General features: G+C 41.2%; 1 protein-coding gene across 1 annotated transcript; it reads right to left on the bottom strand.

Moving 5' to 3' along the window:
* Positions 1 to 4,077: 4,077 nt before the first annotated feature.
* strc1 (stereocilin 1) lies at positions 4,078 to 23,649 on the bottom strand. The gene is made up of 29 exons (XM_086025944.1): positions 23,616 to 23,649; positions 21,771 to 22,439; positions 21,657 to 21,681; positions 19,709 to 21,059; positions 18,824 to 19,624; positions 18,062 to 18,127; positions 17,876 to 17,986; positions 17,567 to 17,721; positions 16,538 to 16,724; positions 14,698 to 14,813; positions 13,699 to 13,828; positions 12,632 to 12,814; positions 11,869 to 11,907; positions 11,578 to 11,748; positions 11,177 to 11,317; positions 10,807 to 10,865; positions 10,538 to 10,673; positions 10,347 to 10,435; positions 9,359 to 9,494; positions 9,063 to 9,259; positions 8,859 to 8,952; positions 8,394 to 8,565; positions 8,064 to 8,239; positions 7,819 to 7,974; positions 7,080 to 7,222; positions 6,848 to 6,996; positions 6,415 to 6,512; positions 6,139 to 6,289; positions 4,078 to 5,182 (listed from the first exon to the last, which is right to left on the bottom strand). The coding sequence occupies exons 1-29, from the start codon at positions 23,647 to 23,649 to the stop codon at positions 5,079 to 5,081; spliced, it is 6,039 nt and encodes a 2,012-aa protein (XP_085882070.1). The 3' UTR covers positions 4,078 to 5,078.
* Positions 23,650 to 24,328: the final 679 nt, after the last annotated feature.

The following is a 24,328-nucleotide window of genomic DNA, read 5'->3' as shown; positions in this document are numbered from 1 at the left end:
GTCTGTTCTTCACCTAGTTGACGACATGATGCAACATAATGTCCATTTCCGTCTTCTCTCTGATTTGGTCCAGGACTGGCCTCCTCACGCCTATGCTCTCCTCTATAGCATCCGCATAGGCCTGGACCTCTCCATCCAGGTTGCCTGTCTCTGCGGTCTGTAATGGGAGCCTTGACAGGGCGTCGGTGGCGACGAGATTCTTCCCTGGTAGATACACGGCCATAGGGTTGAATCGCATCTGTCAGATTAGAAGGTGCTGGTAACGGAAGGGCATAAAATCAAGGTCCTTTGAGTTTATTAGTGCAACCAGTAGCTTGTGGTCTGGGTTGAGCTGGTATGACTAAGCCGCACAGGATCTGATAGAAGCGTTCAGATGGCCAGACTCCAGCCAGGCATTCTTTTTCGATCTGGGCATATCTTCTCTCAGCGTCCGTTAGCGTCTACGAACAGAAAGCCAAGGGTCTAAGTTGCCCGTCCTGCTCCTGCATCAATAAACCTCCGAGGCCGTAGCTACTTGCATCCACACTAACCACCATTGGACTCTGGGGATCAAAGTAGGCTAACACTGATGCGGAAGAGATCTGTATTTTCACATCATCGAAAGCCTTGTATTGTTGGGGACCCAGGTCCACTCTCTCTCTGTCTTGAGAAGTTTGTTCAAGGGCTGGAGCCGGGTGGACAGGTCGGGTAGGTAGCGACCAAAAATACTGTAGCGATCGCTTGTCCACTTACACAAGCTGAAGCGGTCAAGAGCATGAATGCGCACACGAACCCTGACTGGTTATATTTCAGACATTTAGCTACGCTAAACTCATGTCAACTCTCAGGAGGCAGACAGTGGCTGGGAGAGAGCAGCAGCCAGCATTCAGGCAAGCATTGATCTTTCTCCCTGCCCGACTAACAGTAGGATAATGCCACGGTTAATGACAATAACGAGCTTCAGGCCATTAAAACAAATGGCGTTAGCACAACAACATTAGCTCCTTACTGTCCGTCCAGCCTGCGTCGAGCTTCATGTCGCGGGGTAGCCTCCCAAGCAGTCGCGTGCGTTGTCCCGACACCGCACAGCTTCAGCGTGAGACTGAGCTAAGACCTCATCGAACACCGGGGCTGTCTTGAACGTGCACATCATCGGGGAGTGGCATGTGATTTCAGCAGAGTGTGGCCGAATTGGAACGCACCATTTCGGCTGTTTCGTTCCAAATTGGATGGCGTGTTGTAGGTGGAAAAACTGGGGCCATTACTCATCCCAAAAAATGTGCACGTATACACATTCCCACCTCAGTCTCTGTAAACATCCTGACTGGTGATTAATGCCTTGCCTAACCGTGATCAGCAAAGAAGCAGCGTTTTTTTGTTTTGTTTTTTTTTAGCAAAGAAGCAGTGTGCGCTCGTCCCAGCATAAAAACGGTAGGGGGTGTGGCCATTTTCCTCATTAACAAGAGGCGTTATTCATGGAGTAACTTATTTCCTTATTTCTCCCAAATTTATTGATAAAATAGAAAATGACAACTCTTTTCATTTTTCTGATCAAAAAAATATATAAAATGAACCGTTAATGAAAACATGGCCATCCCGGCCCAACCATCCCTTTAAGCTCATCCTAGTCTCCCTTTAATTGACGGAAATGATACGGAAGTGTGGTTAAAATAACATGCCAGACTGACAGACAGACATACTGATGATTAGTTTTGTTTGGCTTGAAAAAATGACGGACGGACGATGACAGACGGTACCCAGGCCGCTGACAAATGAAGGCTGACGAGAGACGGAAATGTGACCCGACTATCTGCCGTGTGCTGTTTTGAAGGCATGCTTCCTGGAGTAGACTGGATTAACCGGATATGTACAGTAGGTGGAGGTATGCACCAAAGACAGAATCATGAGTTAAACTGGCTGTCGGGCAAAACTAATTATGCACCAAGAAGTAATGAAGTAGTTTTGAATAAAGAGAGAAGTTAGAGTTAAGGTTTACAAAGTGTAGGGCTAGGCGGTTGTGAAACGGTATTTTGCAGCCACCCATTTCAGAAGGTGGCAGTAATGCACCAAAAGTTGTGTGCCAACTGCTAAAAGAAAGAATTCAAAGAAAAAAATATATAATAGCTACTTTATTTCGGTATGCACAAGGAGTAGACAGCATTTTAATCCACCGGGATTGTATTTTTGTGCTATGGTTGACTTTACAGTCAGAGAATGGATCACCATGCAGACAAAAGGGGTTGAGAGCAGTGACAGGCTTTATTCCAATCAGTAGTAAGGCACAAAAAAACAGTAACCCCAAATTATGGTGACAAAATCTCATTGTGAGAACAAAAAACTTTTATTGTATTCATGTTGCACCATATCTAAGGGGCACAAATATAATAAAAGTACAGTCAATTTTCAAATAGTATTTTCTAGCTTTTCCCTAAAATCTTGTCTGTCCCGAAAATGTGTCGCTACCGAAACACACAATTACCGAAGAATAAAAATAATTCTACTAGCCGATTCATATTTTTTCCATTCCCCCTCTACAGAGTATTTTTTTTATAAATTAATATATGGTTTTGACATCAAAACCAATCAAAATGAATTTGTAACAGAATTTAATGACTTTTTCCAAAATAAATAAAATGTATATGCTATTTTTCATTCTAAAATGTAGAAAGTTGATCATATTGACTTCAAAAGTCATCATTAATTAAAACAAACATACCCTTAAACAATCAATATCAAAAATTGTTGGTTGATAATTCAATACATTTTATTTTTGTTAAAACATCAGTTTTTTGGTCGTGACTGCAACATTTCAGTAGTGTCCATAGTGTTGCTGCTGTTGCAGTAATACTTTGTATGAGGGTAGCATTGTAATCACTTAACTAGTTTTGCTATATTTGAACTTTTAACGTGTATTATAATGAAACATAATTTTTTCCATTCTCTAGTGCTATGTGCTGTACTCAGGATTGCGGGGTGTTGGAGTTGATCGCAGCTGACTTAGGGCAAAAGCAGGGTACACGCTGGACCGGTCACCCGTCCATCTCAACTGCGCATGTCCACTTGTTATTGCTAATGCTAATGTTCCAAGTTAGACTGAAGTTACAAAAATGCTAACAAAGAAACTCCTTCGTAGATTACCGGACATTTCAGCTCGTTTCACGGCAAGCGGCCAACAAAGTATTTCTTTGTGGTGCTTTTGATTAATTTGTTGATGCTGTGTGTCTCATTTCTACTGCTTTATAAATGTAGTTCTCACGGCGTGTGCATGTCGCGTGAAGGCCTGTGCAAGTCATGACCAGAGCAGAGGATGTGAAAGCAATAAACGCCGGTTCTGAAGAACCACCTGTGTGAATGTTGTTGTGAAGAGAGCTACAAATAATAACCAAATAACACTCTCTGGAATCATGACAAAAAAAGTTAGGAAATAACACTATTTGTGAAATAAAATTGCATTATTTATGAAATCAATTGCACTCAAATAACCCTCTCAGGGTTCTTCATAGACAAAACGACTGCAGGAATAGAATACAATGTCACATTCTGTGTGTGTATTAGTCCCAAGTGCATGGCCAGACTGAAAACAAAAAAAAAATCACAATGCGTTTGGCATTGTTCAGGGGGCTGGGCCAAATGTGAAGGCAGACCATTATCGGCCTGAGGGCCGCAGTTTGGGGGCCTCTTGTTTAGAATATAGGCTGCATTCGGAAATTAATGGGAGGGGAACGCCTCTCACTCGCAGAGTAGTGCACGGGCGTCAGATTAAATTTCCGAACATGCCCATTGCTGAATGTCTTTAAGTAAATAATGTAATTAAAGCGGAAGTCAACCCAAACATTATTTTTTCAAGAGTATGTTCTATGCAAGCCCACTAGTTGAAACACGGCATTCTGATAAATTGCGTTTGTGGAGTAAGAGTTAATCCACCCGTTTTTAGCCATCTCTGGGGGCGTCCAATTTGTAACTTCTGTCCACTGAAAATGACATTACAACTGCTCCGGGTTCAGGTAACGACCAATCACGGCAGACCTGTTTTCTGAACCTGAGCCGCAATTGGCCGTTACCTGAGCCCTGAGCAGTTGTGATGTCATTTTCAATTGACAGAGTAGGGCTGTTCGATTTTGCCTAACAAAAAAATCCTGATTATTTTCTCCCAAACCCAATTTTACCATTACGATTTCTATGTACAGTAAAAAATGAATGAAAAATTAAGTATTTTGAATGTCTTTTATTTCAACTTAATTTTTCTTTGAACTCAAAATACCAGTCAATTTAACGTAATACACACAGAACAATCCATTGGGATTAACAGCAGTGACTAGCCTTTCACCTTTCTCCCTGGTCTTACTGAAACATAAATCAATGATTAGTGCAAAACTGTCACTCAATAATACAATGCACTGTCAAGTGCGGATGCACCGCCAGAGGTCCGTTGTAGAGGAGAAAAAAAAGGGACGCCTTTCAGACGTTGAGTTACTTGCTCACGAGTTGTATTGTACATGCGGGCACACACTACACTACAGATCTATATTTGCCCGATTTATTAACTAAACGCTCACTTGCCTGAGCAGATAGCAGAATCGCCGGTAGCCATGGATGTTTTTTTATTTTCCCGGTATGCGCGCTCGTGGGAGGAAGCGGAAATGTAGATGAAACTACGGTGGCTAAGATACACCAAAAAAAAAAAAAAAAATAGAACGTGCTGATTTTTAACATCGTTTTGTCCAGAAAAGTCGGTTTCGGTTCAAAAATCGCTTAATCGAGCAGCCCTAGACAGAAGTAACAGAATGGCCGTCCACTTAGATGGCTAAAAACGGGTGGATTTTGCTGCTTAACTCATATTCCACAAATGCAATATGAATCAGAATGCCGTGTTCCAACTAGTGGGCCAGCTGGGAACATATTCTTGTTGTTGTTGATTTCCCCTTTAAATACAAATATGTGTCCTGCAATTAGCAGGTGACAAGTCTAGGGTAGGCTATAGAAACATGAATGAATGGATGGGCATTTATTCAAAGCGGTATGGAATTGCACAGATAAATGGGGTATCTTTGGTTGTGTGGGTGAGTGGGTGCTTCCTGATCCAGCATGGGATAGTCGTGTCATGAAGCAGGGAATGTCAGCTCATGCTGCACCATCACTGCCATCAGCAAGCCCAGGATCAGGTACAGAGAGCTGGGGCTCATCGTCAGTCCCTGTGACCTCCCTAAAAGAGTACATTCAACTCATTGCAAACAAGCGTCAAAATATCTGCATATTATTGTTAAAATACTGAATAACTACTTTAATAGAGTGCTTAAACTTCCAGTATTTAAGTTGAACAAGGTTGTGCTCCAGCGTTTTGACATGCGTGGTGTAAATACCTCAAATAAATAAAAAATTTAAAAAAAGTTACGTAGGCCCTCAAGAGCGGGGGTTGGCTATTCCGGTAGCTACTCGAGGGCCGGCATCCTAGATGTTTTATATTGAAACGATCAGCTTATCAACAAGCTCCGCAGAAGCTGGATAACGATCCTGATCATTTGAATCAGGTGCGTTGGAGCGGGGAGACATAAAACATCCAGGATGCCGGCCCTTGAGGACCGAGTTAGCCACCTCTGCTCAATAGGAAATTCAACTCACTCAGTTGTATATTTGTGTTGAATACCACACGGAGAAGCACATCACACACATGCAGGCATGCAAGGGGAGACGTCAGAGAATGTCGCACGCAAACTGTTGAGCTGGAGGCCTTACTCAAAGGCAGAAAGTCGGCAAAAAGCCACCCAGTATCTCTTCAACAACCAGTTGCCATTTCCCACAGGACCGCGTGTGTGTAGGGGATACAAACTAAGTAGCCCAGGGTCAGATGGTTGAAAAAAGACAACAAAAAAAACTTTGCGGTCCCTCCTATAGCTAATAAACGTGTTTAAAGTGTTGCTGTAATTGGCTTCATCATTACAACTTGACACGGAAGATTTTCTCTGATTTTTTTAGGAGCAAATATTGTGTCAGTGCACACATTTATAAGCAAACAAAAACATTAAATTTGTCTACCTGAACCTCATGTGAAGCTAGTTTTCAAACACGCTGAATTATTTATCAGCATTTGGGGCATGTTTATATTATACACGATTTATGAAAAAGTAGAAGAGACAAATTAAGATGCAAGAGTGTATTCACCCCTAAAGTCCACATGCCTGTCCTCCCAGGGTGTCAGCACCATAAAGAGAGCAGTCCTCTGAACTTCCGACAGAGCTGTGAATTGTTTCTCTGTTACTGCAGCAGCCTGCTCATGAGAGAACATGCTGATCTGCCGTTGATGGAACACAACCTTTACATGTTATGACATGAGGACAAGAAAGCAGAAGACAAATAACGACTTATCAGAATGCAATGTTCATACCGATGAAGACCTTTAAGTCCAACGAAGAATTTGGTAAGGATAAGTCAACTTACAGCAAACTTATCAGGTGATATTGTTGAGATAGCCAGAGGTGTTATTCCTTCTATTTGCTCTTTCACCAAGGCTGACATGTCTATATCTGGGATACCAGCTGCAAGAAGTTAATGTGGAGAGCAAGTGTCTGGATTTAAACATGTATGGGAAGCTCCAATTTACAAATACAATCTGCAAAGTTGATTTTAAAACAGGGAATGAAAAAAACAGCTAGCTAGGAAAGGAACCACGTCGCCCGTGACCCAAATGAATGGATGGATGAATATTACAATAAATCTAAATCACTTTAGTCGTTAACCATAACCATCATTACAAAAGAGCAATATAATGATAGTCACTAAAGTGGAACGGTGAGGTTCAAATTTGGAATTGAGTGACACGTATTGTAAAAGAGACATAGGAATGCACCTGTAGAGGTGAATACTCTCATACCTGCCAGAACTCCTATCTCGATGAAGACCTCCATCCCCCATGAACTGATTGGTCCAAAAGCCAGACTGTGGGTCAGCAGGCCCACCAGCGCAGACAACTGTTCTTCTGAGCAGGACAGCTTGAGTTGACCCAGCCAGAGCACCGCCTTGCTAAAAGCGCCAGGATGGGACACAGTAAATCAATGAGATTCAAAGGCAAGAAGGTGTGCTCTCAGCTTTGCACATTTGCTCACCTGAACTCAACAGCATTGAAAGAGCTAAGTTGTGTTGCTTTAGCTCCACACACCATGTATCCAATGGCCACCAGCGCGCTGGAGTCCAGTTGGCTCGGATTCATCTTGGTGGAGTTCAACGTCGTTGTGAACAGTGCAACCAGCTAGGAAGAAAGCATGTGTCATCACCCGCCCAACCCTTCAAAATACAAAAGCAAGGGAGTTGCATAAGCCGACCACCGTGGACCGAGATGGTTAAGGTCAAGAGACACCGTGGCAAACCGAGTCGGTACCGTGTAGTGGAAAAGGGAAGCTTGATGAAAACAAACTTGGATTTGAAAAGGTTTGATCCAACCTCTATTGTTATCACATTTCATCAGAGGTGGGGGGAAAAAAGTACTCACACTCTGTACTTTTAGAAGTACAAAATTAAAAAGTAATTTTTACTGTCAATTAGATACAACACACATTTTGATATCTTGGAACAAATAAAAAGCTCTACACACTCTCTTTTATGGACTTACATAGGGCTAAACATAAGGTGAAATGTTTCATGTTGTTCATTAAGAGCGAGCTAGCATTGTTTCAACTTTCATGGGATCAAAATATGTTCCCACAGGTTTAAAAACATGCTAAATGAGCTTAAGCTAAAGTGGTGGTTTACTGAAAAAAATACACCCTACATTTTCTTTTCCTGTTTAGAAATAGAATCTTTGAACACCAGACACTGGAAAAGGTCCAGAGAAAAATAAATACTTACCTGTTTGTTGCTCCACTCACTGATGGCGCCCAAAGCGGCGATGCTGCTCCTTTCAGTCAGTGGGAGCATATGGATCTCCTCTGGTTCCATTTCCAGGGTCAGTCGGCCCATCTGACTGATGACGGACTGGGAGAAGGAAGAAACTGGGCCAAGCGTCTTCATTCCATTTGGCCAGCATAAAAGGACAAAATACAGACCAACGGTTTTACTGTAATGAGGATGACTGTAGCGTTTCAGAACCTTACTTGCTTGACTTTTTTGAAGACTTCGCCGCGTTGGTAAGATGCAAGAAGGGGATCATGGCCAATGAGCTCCAGACAGTTCGTGAAGGCTGATGGCGACATGCTTGCCAGGCTGTTAGTGGTCCAAGCAAACGGAGCTGTTGTCTGCAGAATCTCACATGTGGGAACCATAGGAGCAGCTGTTCAGAAAATAAAAATGCCATATTCATATGTAGAGAAGTGATACATCCTGTACATGATGCAATTGTAACTAGTTGCATTTCATTACGGTAAGTGTAGTTTCCTACATTGCTTCAAAAATAAGACAGGCTGGAGAACCAAAGTGATGCTTACGTGACAGAGGATTTATCTTGAGGAAACCTAAAAAGAACTGAAGAACAAACTGCTGCTTTTCAGCCAACCGCCACTTCTCACTCCCATCCAAACAGTGAAGACCCACAAGCTGGCGTTCCCACTGGCGCTGGCTCCTGAACAGCTTCTCAATACGGCCAACGGTCATCAAACCCTGTTGTTGCAACACACATTTCAACATGGTGACACACTGATGAATTACAAGACATCACCTGATCCTGACACCTCGTCAACTTAAAGGATATCGTTACAGGCTTTCTTTGCTTAAATGGGTCATATCAAGTAACAATCCAAACACCTCCCTGTGGATTTTTGGACATGATACAAGAATTGTGCTTTAATAAACACGATGAAGCCAAAAGAGAAGCTTTATAGCTCACAGCAAAACAAATGTTGCAATGTTCTATAACTATCTAATACATGGCAATCTTACAGCATTGAACTCACCAAGGACATCTCCTGCAGTTTGTCCTGAGGAAGGAAAAATAGAAACCGGTCTATCTGACTGAGTGTCGTCTGGTTCCAGGTCTCCACTGCAGGGCTGAAGAAAAAAAAAAATCATGCATGATAGCTGCTCTATAAACAGTTAATCAAAGCGGTAAGTAATGAAGTGACTCCTTGATTGTCTTGTAACTGAAGGTTGTTTCTTACCCGAAGACAGCAGCTTCCAGCAGCATTCGAGCCACGATGTCCATCTTGCTGCTGCCGTAGCACAAGGTCTGGAGGAAATCCAGATTGTTCATGAAGAATTTGCGATCCAGCTGGACCAGAATCTCATCTGAAACAAACGTGGCCATAATGTCCAGAGAGCGGAACTCCTCCTCAGTGTACACTCCAGTGTGCATGCCCTGTAGACACAGTGAAATGGCAAAACACGTTGACAGTTGATAAGTGATAGACTTTGAGTCCAGGGTCATTTGAAAGAATCTCCATGGGAATATTCTGACCAGCCTCTGCACCATCTTGTCCACAAGAAGCAGCTGTTCCGTTTTTGACATCATGAAAAACGGAACGGGGTCCTCAATAATCATCTTCCGCAAAGTGTCCATCGTATCTGAAGAAAACTTTTTAATGGTGCTCACCCTGCAGAGAAAAACACAACTTCTATCTGAAACTGATGACTATGAAAGATTACTTGACTGGAATGATTTCTTTTTTCTTGTCATGATCCATCAGTGAATCCATCCATTCCATTTTCTACAAGGCCACGGGTAAATGGAGCATATCCCATCTGACTTTGAGAACGTGGCCGGGTATGCGCCAGATTTGTCACCAGCCAGTCACAGGGCACATAGACTAAACTATTCCCACTCAATATGGACATTAAAATAGGAAGTCTACCCCCCAAAATCCTTTGCAATATGTTCTATGCGCCTTCACTAGTCTAAACATAGCATTCTGCTTAATATTGCATTTGTGGAATATGAGTTAAGCAGCAAAATCCACCCGTTTTTAACCCTCTCAGGGGGCGGCCATTTTGTGACTTCTGTCAGCTAAAAATAACATCACAGTTGCTCAGGGCTCTGGTAAGTTGCTTAGTGCCATTAAAAACGATACAGACCCCCCCCCCCCCACCACCACCCAGGGCGTGCCAAAAGTCCTATTCAACTACTTGTAAGTCAATGTTTCATCAAAAAAGGTCGAATTCTTGCCCGGTGCTGCTTTAATCAGAATGCTTTGTTGCGACTAGTGGGCCTGCATAGAACATATTCTTGAAAAAAAAGTGTGGGTTGACTTCCTCTTTAACCAAATAACTAAAATATAAAAACGGCTAAGGCACACCACAGTTCTACACCACTGTCAGCGATACAACCACAATAATAAACATGTTTTTTTTTGTTTTTTTAACAGACTTGTGTTTATTTAGATTATTATACAATTATACAGGTAGACCTAATGTTGAGGGTTAATTTATAGTTTAAGGTTCACACTTACGGCATAGACAGGGCCATCTCCACTTTTAAGTCTTCAAGCAGTTCTGAGAAGAACTCAAATTGATAAAGCTCCTCGATCACACACCTTTTCTGCATTGGGGAGCAAAGTCTTTAAAGTGCGTTGCCGCCCGCTATATCGCGTAACTTCAGACAACGGGTGAGACAATTTTCTTGACAAAAGCTCCTATTTACCAGTGAGGTGTGCAGAGCACTGCGCTGCTGCCTGAGGAGGGCCAAGATTTTCCTAAGCGCTGCAAGTGAGGTATCAGCCCTGATGTGCTGCTGTAAGGCTTGGCAACTCAAGCCCTGTCCCAGCATCCCGAGACTCCTGATCATTTAAAGGTCACAAAAACACACACATATGATCTGTCAGTCTGAAAAACATGAACTATTAGTAACAGTAAAAATGTTGCACACAGATGGTGTGTGAATGTAATTATATTTTGAAAACGTATACTTACAGGAAATCCTTGATAAGGTTTGATTTTGGACTCAGCTCCGTTTTTACTATTGCTATAGCCTAGGGAAGAACACGAAAACATCTTATGGTGTTACGTAATTGTGGCATTCAGATTTATACAGCTTGAAAGAACTTTCCATCATCACTGCTGTGATGGATAAAGAATTGAAATATATCCGATATAGAGACAATTGTGTGCCTTTGTTGCTGCCATGCAAATCTATTTACAGCAACAGTGACATCATCACTTCTTTACAATATAGTAATGTCGTAACTATTGGAGAAACACACCATGCCATCTGGAGAGATCTACAAAGGGTGTTATAAACTTTGAAGTCAACAACGCTAAAAGAAGATGAGCTGTGTGAAACCTGTTGCGTGTTCCACGGTTTAGTGGATGCACTGGAGATGTTGTCCATTAGTTGACGAGCTCTGGGCAGTATACTAAGAAGGGGAGTGCAACAAAGTAGTGGCTCGACATCATCCAACCAGAAGATGACCTCTGGAAAGCCCTGGTTAGAATAAAGGTAAAGCATCAAGTGATAGATCCTGGTAACCTGCGATGCAATATTGGCAAAATCTGGCAAATTGAATTTCCACTTGAGGGATGATAAGGAGTATTAAAAAATAAATAAAATAAATATAATTCAAGCAAAACCCTCTCTTGAGAACGTATATGTAATTTCCATCGATCAATGTAGAAAATAAAAAGGATAGATGAAGATTAAAATTGAGTGCATCTTCCACCCGTTTTTTTGTATATGAGTTATACCCATAGTTTGGTGGCGATGGCGTTCGCTTGTGGTGGGTGGAGGCGTGCCGAGTGTTGCGCCAGGTCAGGTAGCGATGACAGCAGCCTGTCAGATGTCAGCATCAATAACGTCTCCGTCTTTACTCCTACAATGATAGAGCCGAGCTCCTGGAGGCGGCCCGGAGCACTCAGCTAGACGGGGGTGGGGTGGGGGGGGGGGTGTAAAGGCCATGGAGGTCACGACAAAAAGCCACTACAGAACAAACTATGATTAAAAGTTTCAATTTGAGAGGTGGAAAAAAAAAAACTTACTGCATTGATTGATGACAGCTTGTCAACAACTATGGAGGCCTATAATGCGTGTAAAAAAAAAATTTAAAAAAATTAAAAAAAAAAGCATCAAGAAGTGAGTTGATCTATCTCTGAGATAAGAAACCCTGAATTTCCAGTTCCAGAACAGCTGATTTGACTCAGTTTTCTCAACTCAGAGTGTCTTCATCTGGAGTTAAGCACGTGCACAACAACTATTAAAAGACAGCGTCAAAGGAGCCCCAATTCGACGAGTCACCATGGCAATGGGGAAGAGGAGCGCTGCGTTTTTCACCCCACTAGAATTTACCAGGTTAGGCTCAGAGAGTCTGTTATTGCGGTAACTGACTGAGAGTTTAAGTTACCTCTCTCCCTCTCTGTTACCCCTCTTTCACTGGTTTGAGTTACCTCTCTTTTTGAAATGGGAAAACTCTGAGTTTGCCCTCATTTCAGGGTTAGCAGACTGTGAGGTTTCACTAAACCTGCTTTGTAAAATGGACCTCTGTTGTCTTCCGAAATTCACAGAAGCAATTTGAATCACAAACGTGAAAACTTAAAGAACATTTGGCCATGACGTACAGTAAGTCCAAGACATTACAGAGTGATCTGAAAAGATATAACAGACATGAGCACCTCAACCTGTTTCTAGGATTAGCCATTTTCAATTGCTTCCACACTCACATTAGAGGGAATTTTTTCTGCTCTGAACATTCTTAATGTGTGCTATAACAAATGTGAAATCCCTACGTTGTGCGCACCGCTCTACCTGTGCAGGGCTGAAAGCCACAGCTTTGAGGGCAGGAAGTGCTTCAAGTAGCTGCGAGGGGGAGAGGCCCAGCAGGAAAGTCGCACCCAGGGAAGGCAAAAGGAGCGCAATCTCTGCCAGTCTCTCTGGACTGAGTAAGGATGGGATCTTTAACTCAGTGCTCTTCAGTAACAGACTGGAGGTCTGCAAGAAAACAGGTAAAGAAGCAGGACATACAAAAACAGTCAAAGGTTGAAGTTGTATTTTTACCTCTGTGTTCAGACTTTACGGACACAAGAAAACACAATTAAATGATTTTTTCCCCCCTTTAATTAATCAATAACATGAAACAAATATCTAGTGGTCTAAAAAGTCCCAATGAAACTATGTGGTTGTACAATTTATTTTCAAGATGGGAAAACTATTTCATTAAATACACTGCTTCAAGTAACATTTAGAATTAGGAATATCTATCATTTAATCAGAGTTTTACAAGTTTGACACTGTTAAATTCAACTGTGGTGTCTCAGTCTGAACACTGGGTGGCGCCCACGTGGTTGCATGTGTCACATTTAAGCACATTTTTGTTTGATTTATGCGCACTATGTTTTTATTTAGGTGACTTTAGGTTGTGTGTAAAATAATGAAATCCAGGTCAAATTGTTGCAAAACTTGCATTGGTCACCCAAGCAATCTCTGTAAAGCTTTGCATTCTGTCAAAAAGAAGGTCTAAAGAATAGCCTCATCAATTCAATTCTAAATACATAATTAGGTATACAAGGTTATAGTATGGATTTATGTGTAATAAATAATGAGGCCAGTGTTACCTATGTACATCTGCCAAATACAATCGGCAAATATCAGCCACTTGGCCGAATATTTTGACCGGTGTTTGAAGGTCCATCATCGACCGATTTGATCAGTCAGGCCCTAGTCAGAAGTTTACAACCACCTTCTCATTCAATATCATGACACAGTGTCAACATCTTTGGCTGCATGGAGGACAACTGAATGCCATTTTTAAAGGTAAATCACATGAACAACACAAAATGCAGAAGGCAGCCCAAATCCATGTGGCTGTTCCTTACCAAGTGACTTGGTAGGGTGAGTCCGTCATGAGTGCAGTTCATGATGACATCCCAGATTACCCCGAAGGCCTCACTGCCGTTGTATGAGAGGAGGTCACTTGGCTCTGCCAGGCATGCGAGACTGCCCAGCCTAAAATTAAAATCACAGACACAGAGTCAACAGCCCAATCCTGATAGAAAATGCCATTTTGAGGAATTTACAGATACTTCAATTTGTCCATCTCCAAAAACAAACTTTTTCGCAACACTCTGCAATGGTAAACTTGATCATACACTCTCAGTCATAACATCAGGCACACCAGCACAATGACATCTGAGACTAAAGCATTTTCAAAAATTCTGCCGGCCATACGGCTATCTAGGGTTGATGAATACAGTTATTATTTTGTTGTATTGTATTATGCGTTGTGATGTTGTTTCTAATGTTTCACCCCTTTCATTAACCAAATTATTAGAACTCCTGGTGCAGCTAAGCTCTTCACCAATAAAAATCACAAACCCAAAAATAAATATATTGGTTAACACTTTTCTAACTGTAGGGACTTGCCCTCTACCACTTTGTCCACAACACTTTTGATCACCGATTAGTTCAATTTTGACTTCTTGTACTCGGTGAAAAAATGGAAACAACAGAATGCAGAATAAAGTAATGATTGACATTTAATTTCTTCAAAAGTAAAACTTATTCAAAAACCAATTCAACGACCAAAAACGCCCAAGTACAAGACATGCTTGTAGAAAATGTTTTGCTTCCTCGAATCAGTGAAATCCTGTCACCTCAGGAAACCCCAAATTAAAGCTATCTGACCTGAACATTATACCGGTAATTGTTAAAAAGAAAGGTCTTATTATTCTGTTGATATTGTACTTCATGAAGTGTCTGGACGAGTTTACAGTAGACCGCATGCAATATTTGAAATACAAATCAATAGAAAAGCAATGTTTCGAAGTCATAGGTTGATAGAATGTGTTACAGTGGTCTCTGCAGTATTGCCTGACCTGACGAAGTCATGCGCAGTCAAGTTTTTGAAGGTGCCGATGATGCTCTGCGCCACAAATTCTTGCTTCAAGGAAGTCAAGCTGTTTCTTTGCAATACATCCAGTCCATCTAATAGCTAGGAACAAACAAATATGTATTCTAAACTACAGTAGTGTTCAGTAAGGGAACAGGCCTTTACCAGGGCCCAACAGAATACATTTAACTTTTTGTTTATGGTTTCGTACATACCCACCTCCCCCCACAAATGCATGCCTTTTGGAACTAGGTATTCATGCATTATTTATGAAAAATGGTGGATAATTTTTGTAATGTTAACAGAGGTGACCCACGTGACCATTTACAGGAGTTGTCCTTCAATGCCTGACCAATTCCCCATAATTTTTGAGATAGTACGGTTTTATTTATTGTTTATATATATATGTATCCCACCAAACCAGCCAACAAAACACACATATAAACAAACAATATAATATAAAACAATATAAAACATATAAATCATATCAATCATAAAAACTGTTTGTGTTCCACTAACTTGACAGCATAGGATCTGAGTCCCCAACAAAACTATTTGAAATCATATCCATCCATCCATTTTCTATACCATTTGTCAATTTGTTTGGATTTGTTTTTTTTATTCTGTTTGTTTTAATTACTTTTTAGAGCATGTTTGTTTGGGTTTTTTAGTTTATATTTTGTCCAAAATGCTTCACTTTAGTTTTTATATTATCTTTTTTTAATAGGGTTAAGATAAAAAAAATTTTAAAAAATCAGAGTATTGTGTAATTAAAGCGGAGGTCAACCCAAACATTTTTTTTTTCAAAAATATGTTCCCAGCAGGTCCACTAGTTGAAACACGGCATTCCTCCTGTCCCGACACATGGTATATTAAAAAAAAAAAAAAAAAAAAGACAAACCGAATAATATGAAGTTCAGATCTTCCTTAGACAACCACAATTATGCCATTCTTAATATTCAATTAAAAAAAAAAAATACACAAATTTCATAATTTACTAAAAATGTAAAAGTACATATTTTTTCATGAATTTCACTGGGTGGGCAGTCTCTCAATCTGGGTGGGCCTGTGCCCACCCAGGCCCACCCATGGCTCCGCCCCTGCCCCAGAGATGGCTAAAAATGAGTGGATTAACACTTACTCCACAAGCGTAATATTCATCAGAATATCCTGTTTCAACTAGTGGGCTTGCATGGTACATATTCTTGAAAAAAAAAAATGGTTGCGTTGACTTCCCTTTAAGAAACCTACAATTAACAAATGACTGTTTGACCTTCCTTCCTTCTATACAGATGTACAGCAATACGAAATTAAATGCAGTTAAAATGAAGCCTGAAAGCCCATGTATATTAACAATGACAAAAACAAAGGACATTTTGCTATAAAGTTAGTTTTAGTTTGTTTTATAAATGTAAGATCTAGTTTATGTTAGTTTTCTTTCATTATTTAAAACAAATGATTTTAATATATTTCATTTAAAATGTTTTTTTTCCAATTTTAGTCTTAGTTATTTCGCTAGTTTTCATTAACTATAACAACCTTGTGCCACATAACTATTCATGCTCATATTGACACCCACAGACAATTTGAGGAGGAAGCTGGAGTGACCGGAGAAAACCCCCACAAACAGAGGGAGAACATGCAAATGCAAGGTTTATATTCTGAAGTAATGTGTCAACTTCTTTCAAAAAACAAGTTGCAAGCTCAATCATGGGTAACACAAGAGTTCTCCAGCCTGCGACAGGTAGCCGTTCTGTGGCCTGAGACAAATCCAAGTGACAGCGTCATGTTTCCTAATTTGGTGTTCCAGATCAGAGGACTGTTACCTGAGCAGGTGAGAGGTGTTGGAAGTTGCGGAAGGGCAGATAAGTTATCACATTTCCAGTGTCCCTGATGAGTGACTGACGAGCTTCAGTGATGTTGGAGGGGGGCAAGATTTTACTATACCACAATCCAAAGGCTCGCTGCTGATCTGCAGAAAAATGGCCCAAGTTGTTGTTTATGGTTTCCATTCTGGAAAAAAAAATATTTCACTTTATACAACTATGATACATTAGGCAGTTAAACCCTTAATTCATGTCAAATCTGAAATTCTGAACATTTGAATTTTGAATATTTGATACTTTATTTCGCTACATGGGGCAACATAGTTCACTACCGCCATAATGATAAAAAAAAAAAAATACTCAAATTAATATCTGACAATGCCAACCAGAACTGAGCATTATCATCATTGCAAAATGCAAACACCGGTACATCATATCGCTTGCATACATCCCTTGAATTGGATCTCACCTGAAATGTGTAAGTGAACTTACTGAGGTGAATGGTGACTATACTGTATGTATACTCACTTACTTAGAGTATTTTTCCTCTGTACTATGTACAGGCTAAAATGAGTGTTCCTCATACTTTTTATGTAGATGTATGTTGGTGTGTATATACATGTGTATATACACATGTTACTGCGTATATTTACATAGGTTTGATCCTGAATGTTTGCCGTCAATATTATACATTAATGGATACATTATGCCGCCGTCCCTGTGTGACCTATATCTTTGCTGCTGTAACACTGAAAATTTCCCCACTGTGGGATCAATAAAGGCATTCTTATCTTATCTTCTTATCTTATACTGCGGTTGATTTTGTCCCCATTTTCCTATGAAGTAGGATTTTTGGTGTATTTATACAAGTTTAAATTTGGTGCTGATCAAAATAGCATAATTCAATGTTGGCTTTTCAGTCTTGTTACAATACTCAACATAGGTTGAGTAAAAAAAATGTAATAAAGAACTGTGTATATCACTATGTCAATGTGCAGCTTAGTCGTAAGTAAACACGGTATCTCATACACATCAAGGTTGTTTTGCAGAGAAGGCAGAGTGTGGATGTCAGTCGGACTGGCCGCCTTCAAAAGGGGAGCCAGCTCTGAAAACAGACTTCCATCCTTTCCCAGATGGCTGTGGAATAGCACGGATGCCAGGGTGGACAGGTAGTCATCAGTCAGCTGGCATAACATAAGCAACATTGGTTGTGAGTCAACAGGAGTGAGACATTTTGCACTGTGACATCGTTAGCACCATAGCGTAAAATGAACAGATGAAACCAAGGAAAATTGGGAAAATAATGTGAAAGAGGTATATCTGTAACAAAATGACCACCTTAAGTGTATGCTTATTTTTTGTATAGTATTGGAGGATTAGCCTGAGAGTTGTGATGTGTGCAGCACTCAGCACCGACTTCAGGCTGGCCAATGGTATGCTGAAGTATTCCTACAAAGACAAAGGAAAGAAACTATGATAAAACTACACTGACAGAAAATAGGGCACAAATGATTCAACTTGTACCTTAATGATGAGATGTTCATTACTGGTTCCTTCTCGGGCTGTCTGCATCAAGCTGGTCAGCACTGTCTGCAAAGGAGGAAAATCACAGCCGACCACACAGCAAGGCAGTTGAGATGACAGGAAACTTACACTGCACCGATCCGTCGGATTTTATGTAATAGAAATAGCACATATCAGAGCACAAACCTAATATTGTAAAGCTAAAATAAGGTCTTAATCTGCCTCAATTCAAGAGGCCCAATAGTGTGGATGCTGAGGGACTATTTGTAAAATGTGAGGCGCCAGTCTCAAGAATTATTGGAACCAATATTTTGAAACAAGAGAGGACAGAATGGTGCCATCCAATGCATCAGCAGATATGTTAATCCAATCAGGTTAGTCAGACTCCATCCCGATACCGTACTGTTCACAGTCGGTAGCAGTGTAGGGCATATATTTTCATGGGGATCTAAATTCATTTCTGTTCAGCTCAGCGATATTTTTCAGTTTTGCCTAACATTGTTATCATTGCCAACAGAGAACAAATGATGATAAACATGGGATTAGGAACAGTATTTGGATGATTAAAGGTTAAACATTGCAATAGCTGTACCAAACAATAGCAAAAGTAATAAAGTCTGGTTTCTCTGTCGTCCCCTCTACACTGTTCAAATGCTACATCATGCATGCTGTGATTTACTAACCAAATCAACCCGTTTCTCCATACAAGCGGATGAATAGTTTTCGCAATGTCCCTAAATTATGAAAGAGTGACAGTCTTACCCCAAAACACTGCAGCAAGACCCTCTTTTGGTCAAAGTTGGTCTCTCCTTGGAGATAACGAACTACAGAGTCGAGGACACCGATGCGTATGTTCTTGGTGACGTGCAGTGAAGTGTTCCGCATCTCCTCTATGGCTAGCAAGACTACAACAGACGCGCTGACTGCTTGGTCCAACACTTCAGCGACGGATGGAGTCACCAGGCGACCCACACGGGACCTCAGACTGTCAGCCCAGCATCGTATAATCAACGGCATGAGCATGACCTGGCTTGCCGCAGGCCGGCAGGCAGCGGTAAAGTCAACAGGACAGGTCCAGTTGAAGTGCCTCACCAATTGTTTGGCCAAGCAAAGGTCCTCAGAGGTTTGGTTACTCGTGGTAGTGTCGTTGGTATAGGTGGCACACACGGCGCTCGCCCACATGCTGGAGGGCTCGTGCGCCAGCAAGTCGAGAAGGGCAGGATTGGAGCAAATAGATGACACAAATTTGAACTGGTCATGCTCCCAACAGAGAGTCAAGAGCACTGCATCCGGGAGGGATATAATCCAAGTGGAATACTGGCACTGCTCTGCCGGATTGAATCCTGTCCCATTACCGTCTCCCTCCCCATCTTCACCCAGATTTGAATGGTTGGCACAATACTTAATCAGCCAAGTGTTGTCTTGGTTAGCCATCAAGTTCTGCAGGACCGTCTCATTGGAGCAGACTTTGGAGGTGAAGTTTTTCGGGTCCCTTTCAGCGCAGAGAGCCAACTCTGTCATGTCAACAATGACGGGGCGAGCCCATTCCGAATACTTGCACACCTGAAGAATACAAGATGAAAAGGATACGATGCATATCATTCTAGTCATACTAATGGAATGGATTGAGCCGAATAAAACACCCACCTGTGCTACACCCTCTATTTCCTCAGTCTCCTTGTCTTCGCACACCGTTTTCAGCCATTTGTTGTTGGGGTTCTGTAAAAGCTTTTCAAACAAAGTCGCATCACAGCAGACATTCTTCTGAAAACCAAGCTGGTCATGCTGCCAACACAGTCCGACCACTGAATCGTCCACCTGCCGATTCTTCCACGAGTGGTAGTCGCACCAGTCCAAAATACCAATGGGTTGTGGCGCCGCAGTGGGTGGAAAAATCAAAGCAGTGCTGCAATGATCCTCAAGCCAGGCATTGTCCTGATTACTTAACAGGCTACTGAGAAAGGTTCTATTAGCGCAAACCTTATCCGCAAAATCTGTGGGATCATTGCGTATGCACTGTGCCAAGATATCTGATGTAATTTGCATCACATCTTCCCATTCGGAGTAGCGACACGATCGTGACAAGAGTGGATCCGGGCCAGGAAATGGTGTCGGAAGGGGCACAATTGTGCAGTTTGGCATGAACCTCACATTTTCGGGGTTGGAGAATAACAACATGAAGAAGCCAGTGTGCTCGCAGATGAGTTTTGTAAGTCTTGGATTGTCCAGGCTAATACAGAACTCCAACAGGTGTGGCTCTACCAAAACTGTAGGTTGATCAATCCACTGTTGGTAGACGCAGAACTGATCCACTAGGTTGCTGTGATCTGCTGTGGAATTTGCACAGTATCCATACAACCAAATGTTCATCTGGTCTAAGAGCAACTTCCTCATCAGTAAAGTATTATTGCACACATGCTTCTCAAACTCCTCCCGTTCGTTGTCGCTGCACAGAGAGACAAGGACGGCATCCACCACCTGGTTTTCCAACCAGCTGTTGTAGTTACAGACAAGCTGTTGGAGGTTGGGGGCTTCTCTGGCTTTTCGGCGAGGCGTGAGGGAGGCGTGTGGGCTGCTCACATTAAAGATATGCGGGTCTTCAACACTGCACTCCGATGATCTGCCGAGGAATGGGGACACCAGTGCTTGAATAACATAACACGTGTTGCTCCATACCAACTTGACCTGCCGGGCACTGAGCGAGCTGAGCGCCCGACACAAGGCGAGCACCGATGTGGACGTTTGGGCTCTCGATCCAGACAGAATTTCACCACAAAGTGTATCGTTGATCTCGGACAGATTTTGACGATCACATCGGAGCAGCATGTCGTGGCTATTATCAATGACTACCTCTGGGAGACTACGTTTGAATGAGGGAGGATTCTGGCATTCTGGACCTGGATATGTGCACACAGACTCTTCTGGAGTCAGGAGGGTCTCCAGAAGGATGTCAATAAATGACGTGGTGAAGGACCAGGTCACATTGTGGTTCATTCCCCTAAAAAGGACGGATTCAAATTGATTCAATAATGTCAAAACATACCATTTTAGTGAGCTCTATTCTGGGAAATGTGTTTGACTTCTTGGACCGGAAATTTCTAATAAAAATAATAACCAAGAATAAACCTAAATAATTAACAAAATCTAAATGCACCCAAAATAGAGTTGTCTAAAATTCTCTCTAATTCAGTGTTCATTATTATGGTTGTATATTGTTGCAATAGTGCACAACTGAGGGACGTAATTGACTTTGGTTACCTTTAGCTACAGTACTTGAGATATTTCTCACTGTCATTCAGTGCAGCATTACAACACTACAAACTACATTCAAACATATTGTTTATTTAACACCAACAACAAAGAAAGTTATATTTGCCTGTGTTTGTGAACCGGTGTGTTAACAGCAGATCTCAAAAAACACTGAAAAATATCCCACAAAATATGTGGAGAAAGTACCCACGCCATTTTGGTGCAGATGAAATACCGGTATTTGCTTGTTGTTTTTAAGAAAGGCAGACTTTTTTTTATAGATTGGATTTCAGAAGAGTGTAGATCAAAAGTCAGGTGAATTTATATTTCAGGGAAATGCACTCACCACATTATGAGTTGCCTGAGATTTCCTGAAGTGATGGGGGAAAAAATAAAAAGATTACCAATAAGTTACATCACAGCGAAAATATTGTTGAAATTATACTGATAGACAAGTTACCTTGCTCGCAGCTCTCCCTTTCATTTAGAGACGGAATTCTTATTCCAAACTGTAATGCTATTTTGACATAGTCCATCGGTACTTGGACTAATGTCGCCATGATGCTGGAGATGTAAGTAACAGCAGCATCCACCACGCCACTTAATGCACTCATCAAAGTCCCAGATAGAGGCAAACTTTTCAAGATGCTTCCAAATGTCTGCTGAAAGCTGGTCACTGTTGTAGCTGCTGATTCTCCCACCCTGAAATGGGCGCTCACCACACTATGATCTGCATCTGCAGCATCACTCAGGGGAGAACATGTGTGGGATCCCAGAGATGATAAGAACATCAGCAGCGGTTTGCTTAACTCCAGAGAAACAGTCTTTGTGAGCTCTGCTTTCACTCCACAATCTTGCCTCTCAGATAAAATGCAAACTAAAGTTTCGGGAAGATCATCCATAAACCCCTCTCTTAGCAGTGGTTGGAAGACAGAGTGGACATCAGTCAAAAGACCATTCAAACCTGTGGAGGAAGTGTCCGTCCTGCGAGTATTTGTATTTTCATCAGACAAGTAATTAATCTGATTGATAACTCTTTGGATGTCTGCTTCTAAACTGGTGGTCTGGCTCATTTTTCGTTGTATTAGTCGGGGTTGGGAACTCATTTGATTGCCATCACTTATGATCCCTGTGAAAAGATAAGGAAACACTCATGTCTACTACATTGATGCGGAATTACTAACTGATCCTTGTTGTGAATGATATTTGCCATAAAAATATTTTTTATCTTGCGTGGAGAAAATAAGTGACACATGGAACAGGCGGAGCTGCAGTGAATCACACTAATAGCAGTGTTTTCAATATTTTGTTATCATAGCTACATGTGAGTCACAATTAAAGAAATAGCTATCATGATACAGATCAGATCTATAAAGCAGTGAAAAGTACTTGCTGTTGACTGGTTCCACGCAAAAATATTTGGTTATATTTATAATAATTGTTATAAAACACCGTCGCTAATTTATGACATTAATGCCAGTGTTTGATTTTGAACACTCCTACGTCATTAATCATGTGCAGGGAGTACCTTCCTTTTATCCGGTGATTCTAAAAGTGTGGTACAAGTACCTACTTGTAGTACCCTACAAGTGCAATATATTTTGAATCATTATGCAAATATCAGTTGTTTTTTTAAACATATACATATATATATATATACATATACATATATATATATATACATATACATATATATATATATACATATACATATACATATATATACATATACATATACATATACATACATATATATACATATACATACATATATATACATATACATATACACATATATACATATACATATACACATATATATATATATATATATATATATATATATATTTTTTTTTTATCTTAATATATTTAAGCAAAACTGCTAATGTGTAAACTGCAAATTAACTTGTGGGCAATACCATTTAATATAATTTTTAGGAATAACTTGTGCCCTATTTTTGTAGGCATACAGAGCTGGGCATTTTACTATAATTTCCCGATCCGTTTTTCGTCTTCCGCCTGCAGCCGGGGTAAAAAATAGACGGGGGGAAAAAATGGGCTTCCGACTAAGCTGAGTCCGTTTATTTTTTTAAGTTTCCCGTCTTTCGTTTATCGCCTACAAAATGGGCGTCAGTCATAGGCGGATCGACGGACCGGTCCGTCACATAGGCGGAATGCACAGCTCTGATACAACATATACAAAACGTTTGAGCACCACATTAGCCTGCATGTCATAATGCGACTGTCACCGAATCATGAAGCCAAGTTTCTATCAATCAAACACTACAGTATTGTCCGTACTTACCCAATAGGATGTACACCGTGAAAGCAACCCACATTGTTTGGAATTAACCAGCGATCACCCCACAAAAAGACACTGAAAAGAGCGTGTCCAATTTTCCTTCACCTCAAAAAAGGTGTGATTCAACAGCAAGATCCGCCAACGTCCAGTTAAGATGTTTGACTTCCATGGTTTGGGGGAATCAATCCTCAGTATGATTCTGACCGATAGGCAACTCTACACCTGTCCTAAAAGCTTTGTAATTAATAAGGACACAGCGGCAAACCGGTTGTAAAAAAGGCAGGTGTGAAATGAGGGCGGCCTGAAACAGACTGGATTTGGGCAGTAAGACATTATGAAATATTAACGAGTAACGTCGGTCGAAGTCGTGTCGTCGGAAACCCGAGTCTTGCCAGGGGACACCAGGCAGGGACTGACTGACACGACATCTGCGTCAAGGAGTCCATGATGTGGAGGGGGTTGTGATGAGGCACGTGCTTCCTTCCGAATGTAAATCTATGTAAGATTGTACATAGTCTATTGCAAGGGAAGTGGGTCCACAATTTAATTCATTTCCACTCACAAAAAAAGTTAAGGACATTCACCTTTGAAAATTCAGGATGACACTTCAGCTCATTGACAGAGAACAGCGTTGTGAAAAATTAAATGAAACACTGTACAGTCGGACAGGGTGTGCATTCAAACGTTTAGAGATCAATTGACGCCACAAGTAAACG

Source organism: Filicampus tigris, chromosome 3 (assembly GCF_054856515.1).
Source record: "Filicampus tigris isolate MCC_2025a chromosome 3, RoL_Ftig_1.0, whole genome shotgun sequence".
Classification (NCBI taxonomy): Eukaryota; Metazoa; Chordata; class Actinopteri; order Syngnathiformes; family Syngnathidae; genus Filicampus; species Filicampus tigris.
Note: the sequence above shows the minus strand (reverse complement) of the source record. Positions and strands in the feature narration are given on the sequence as shown.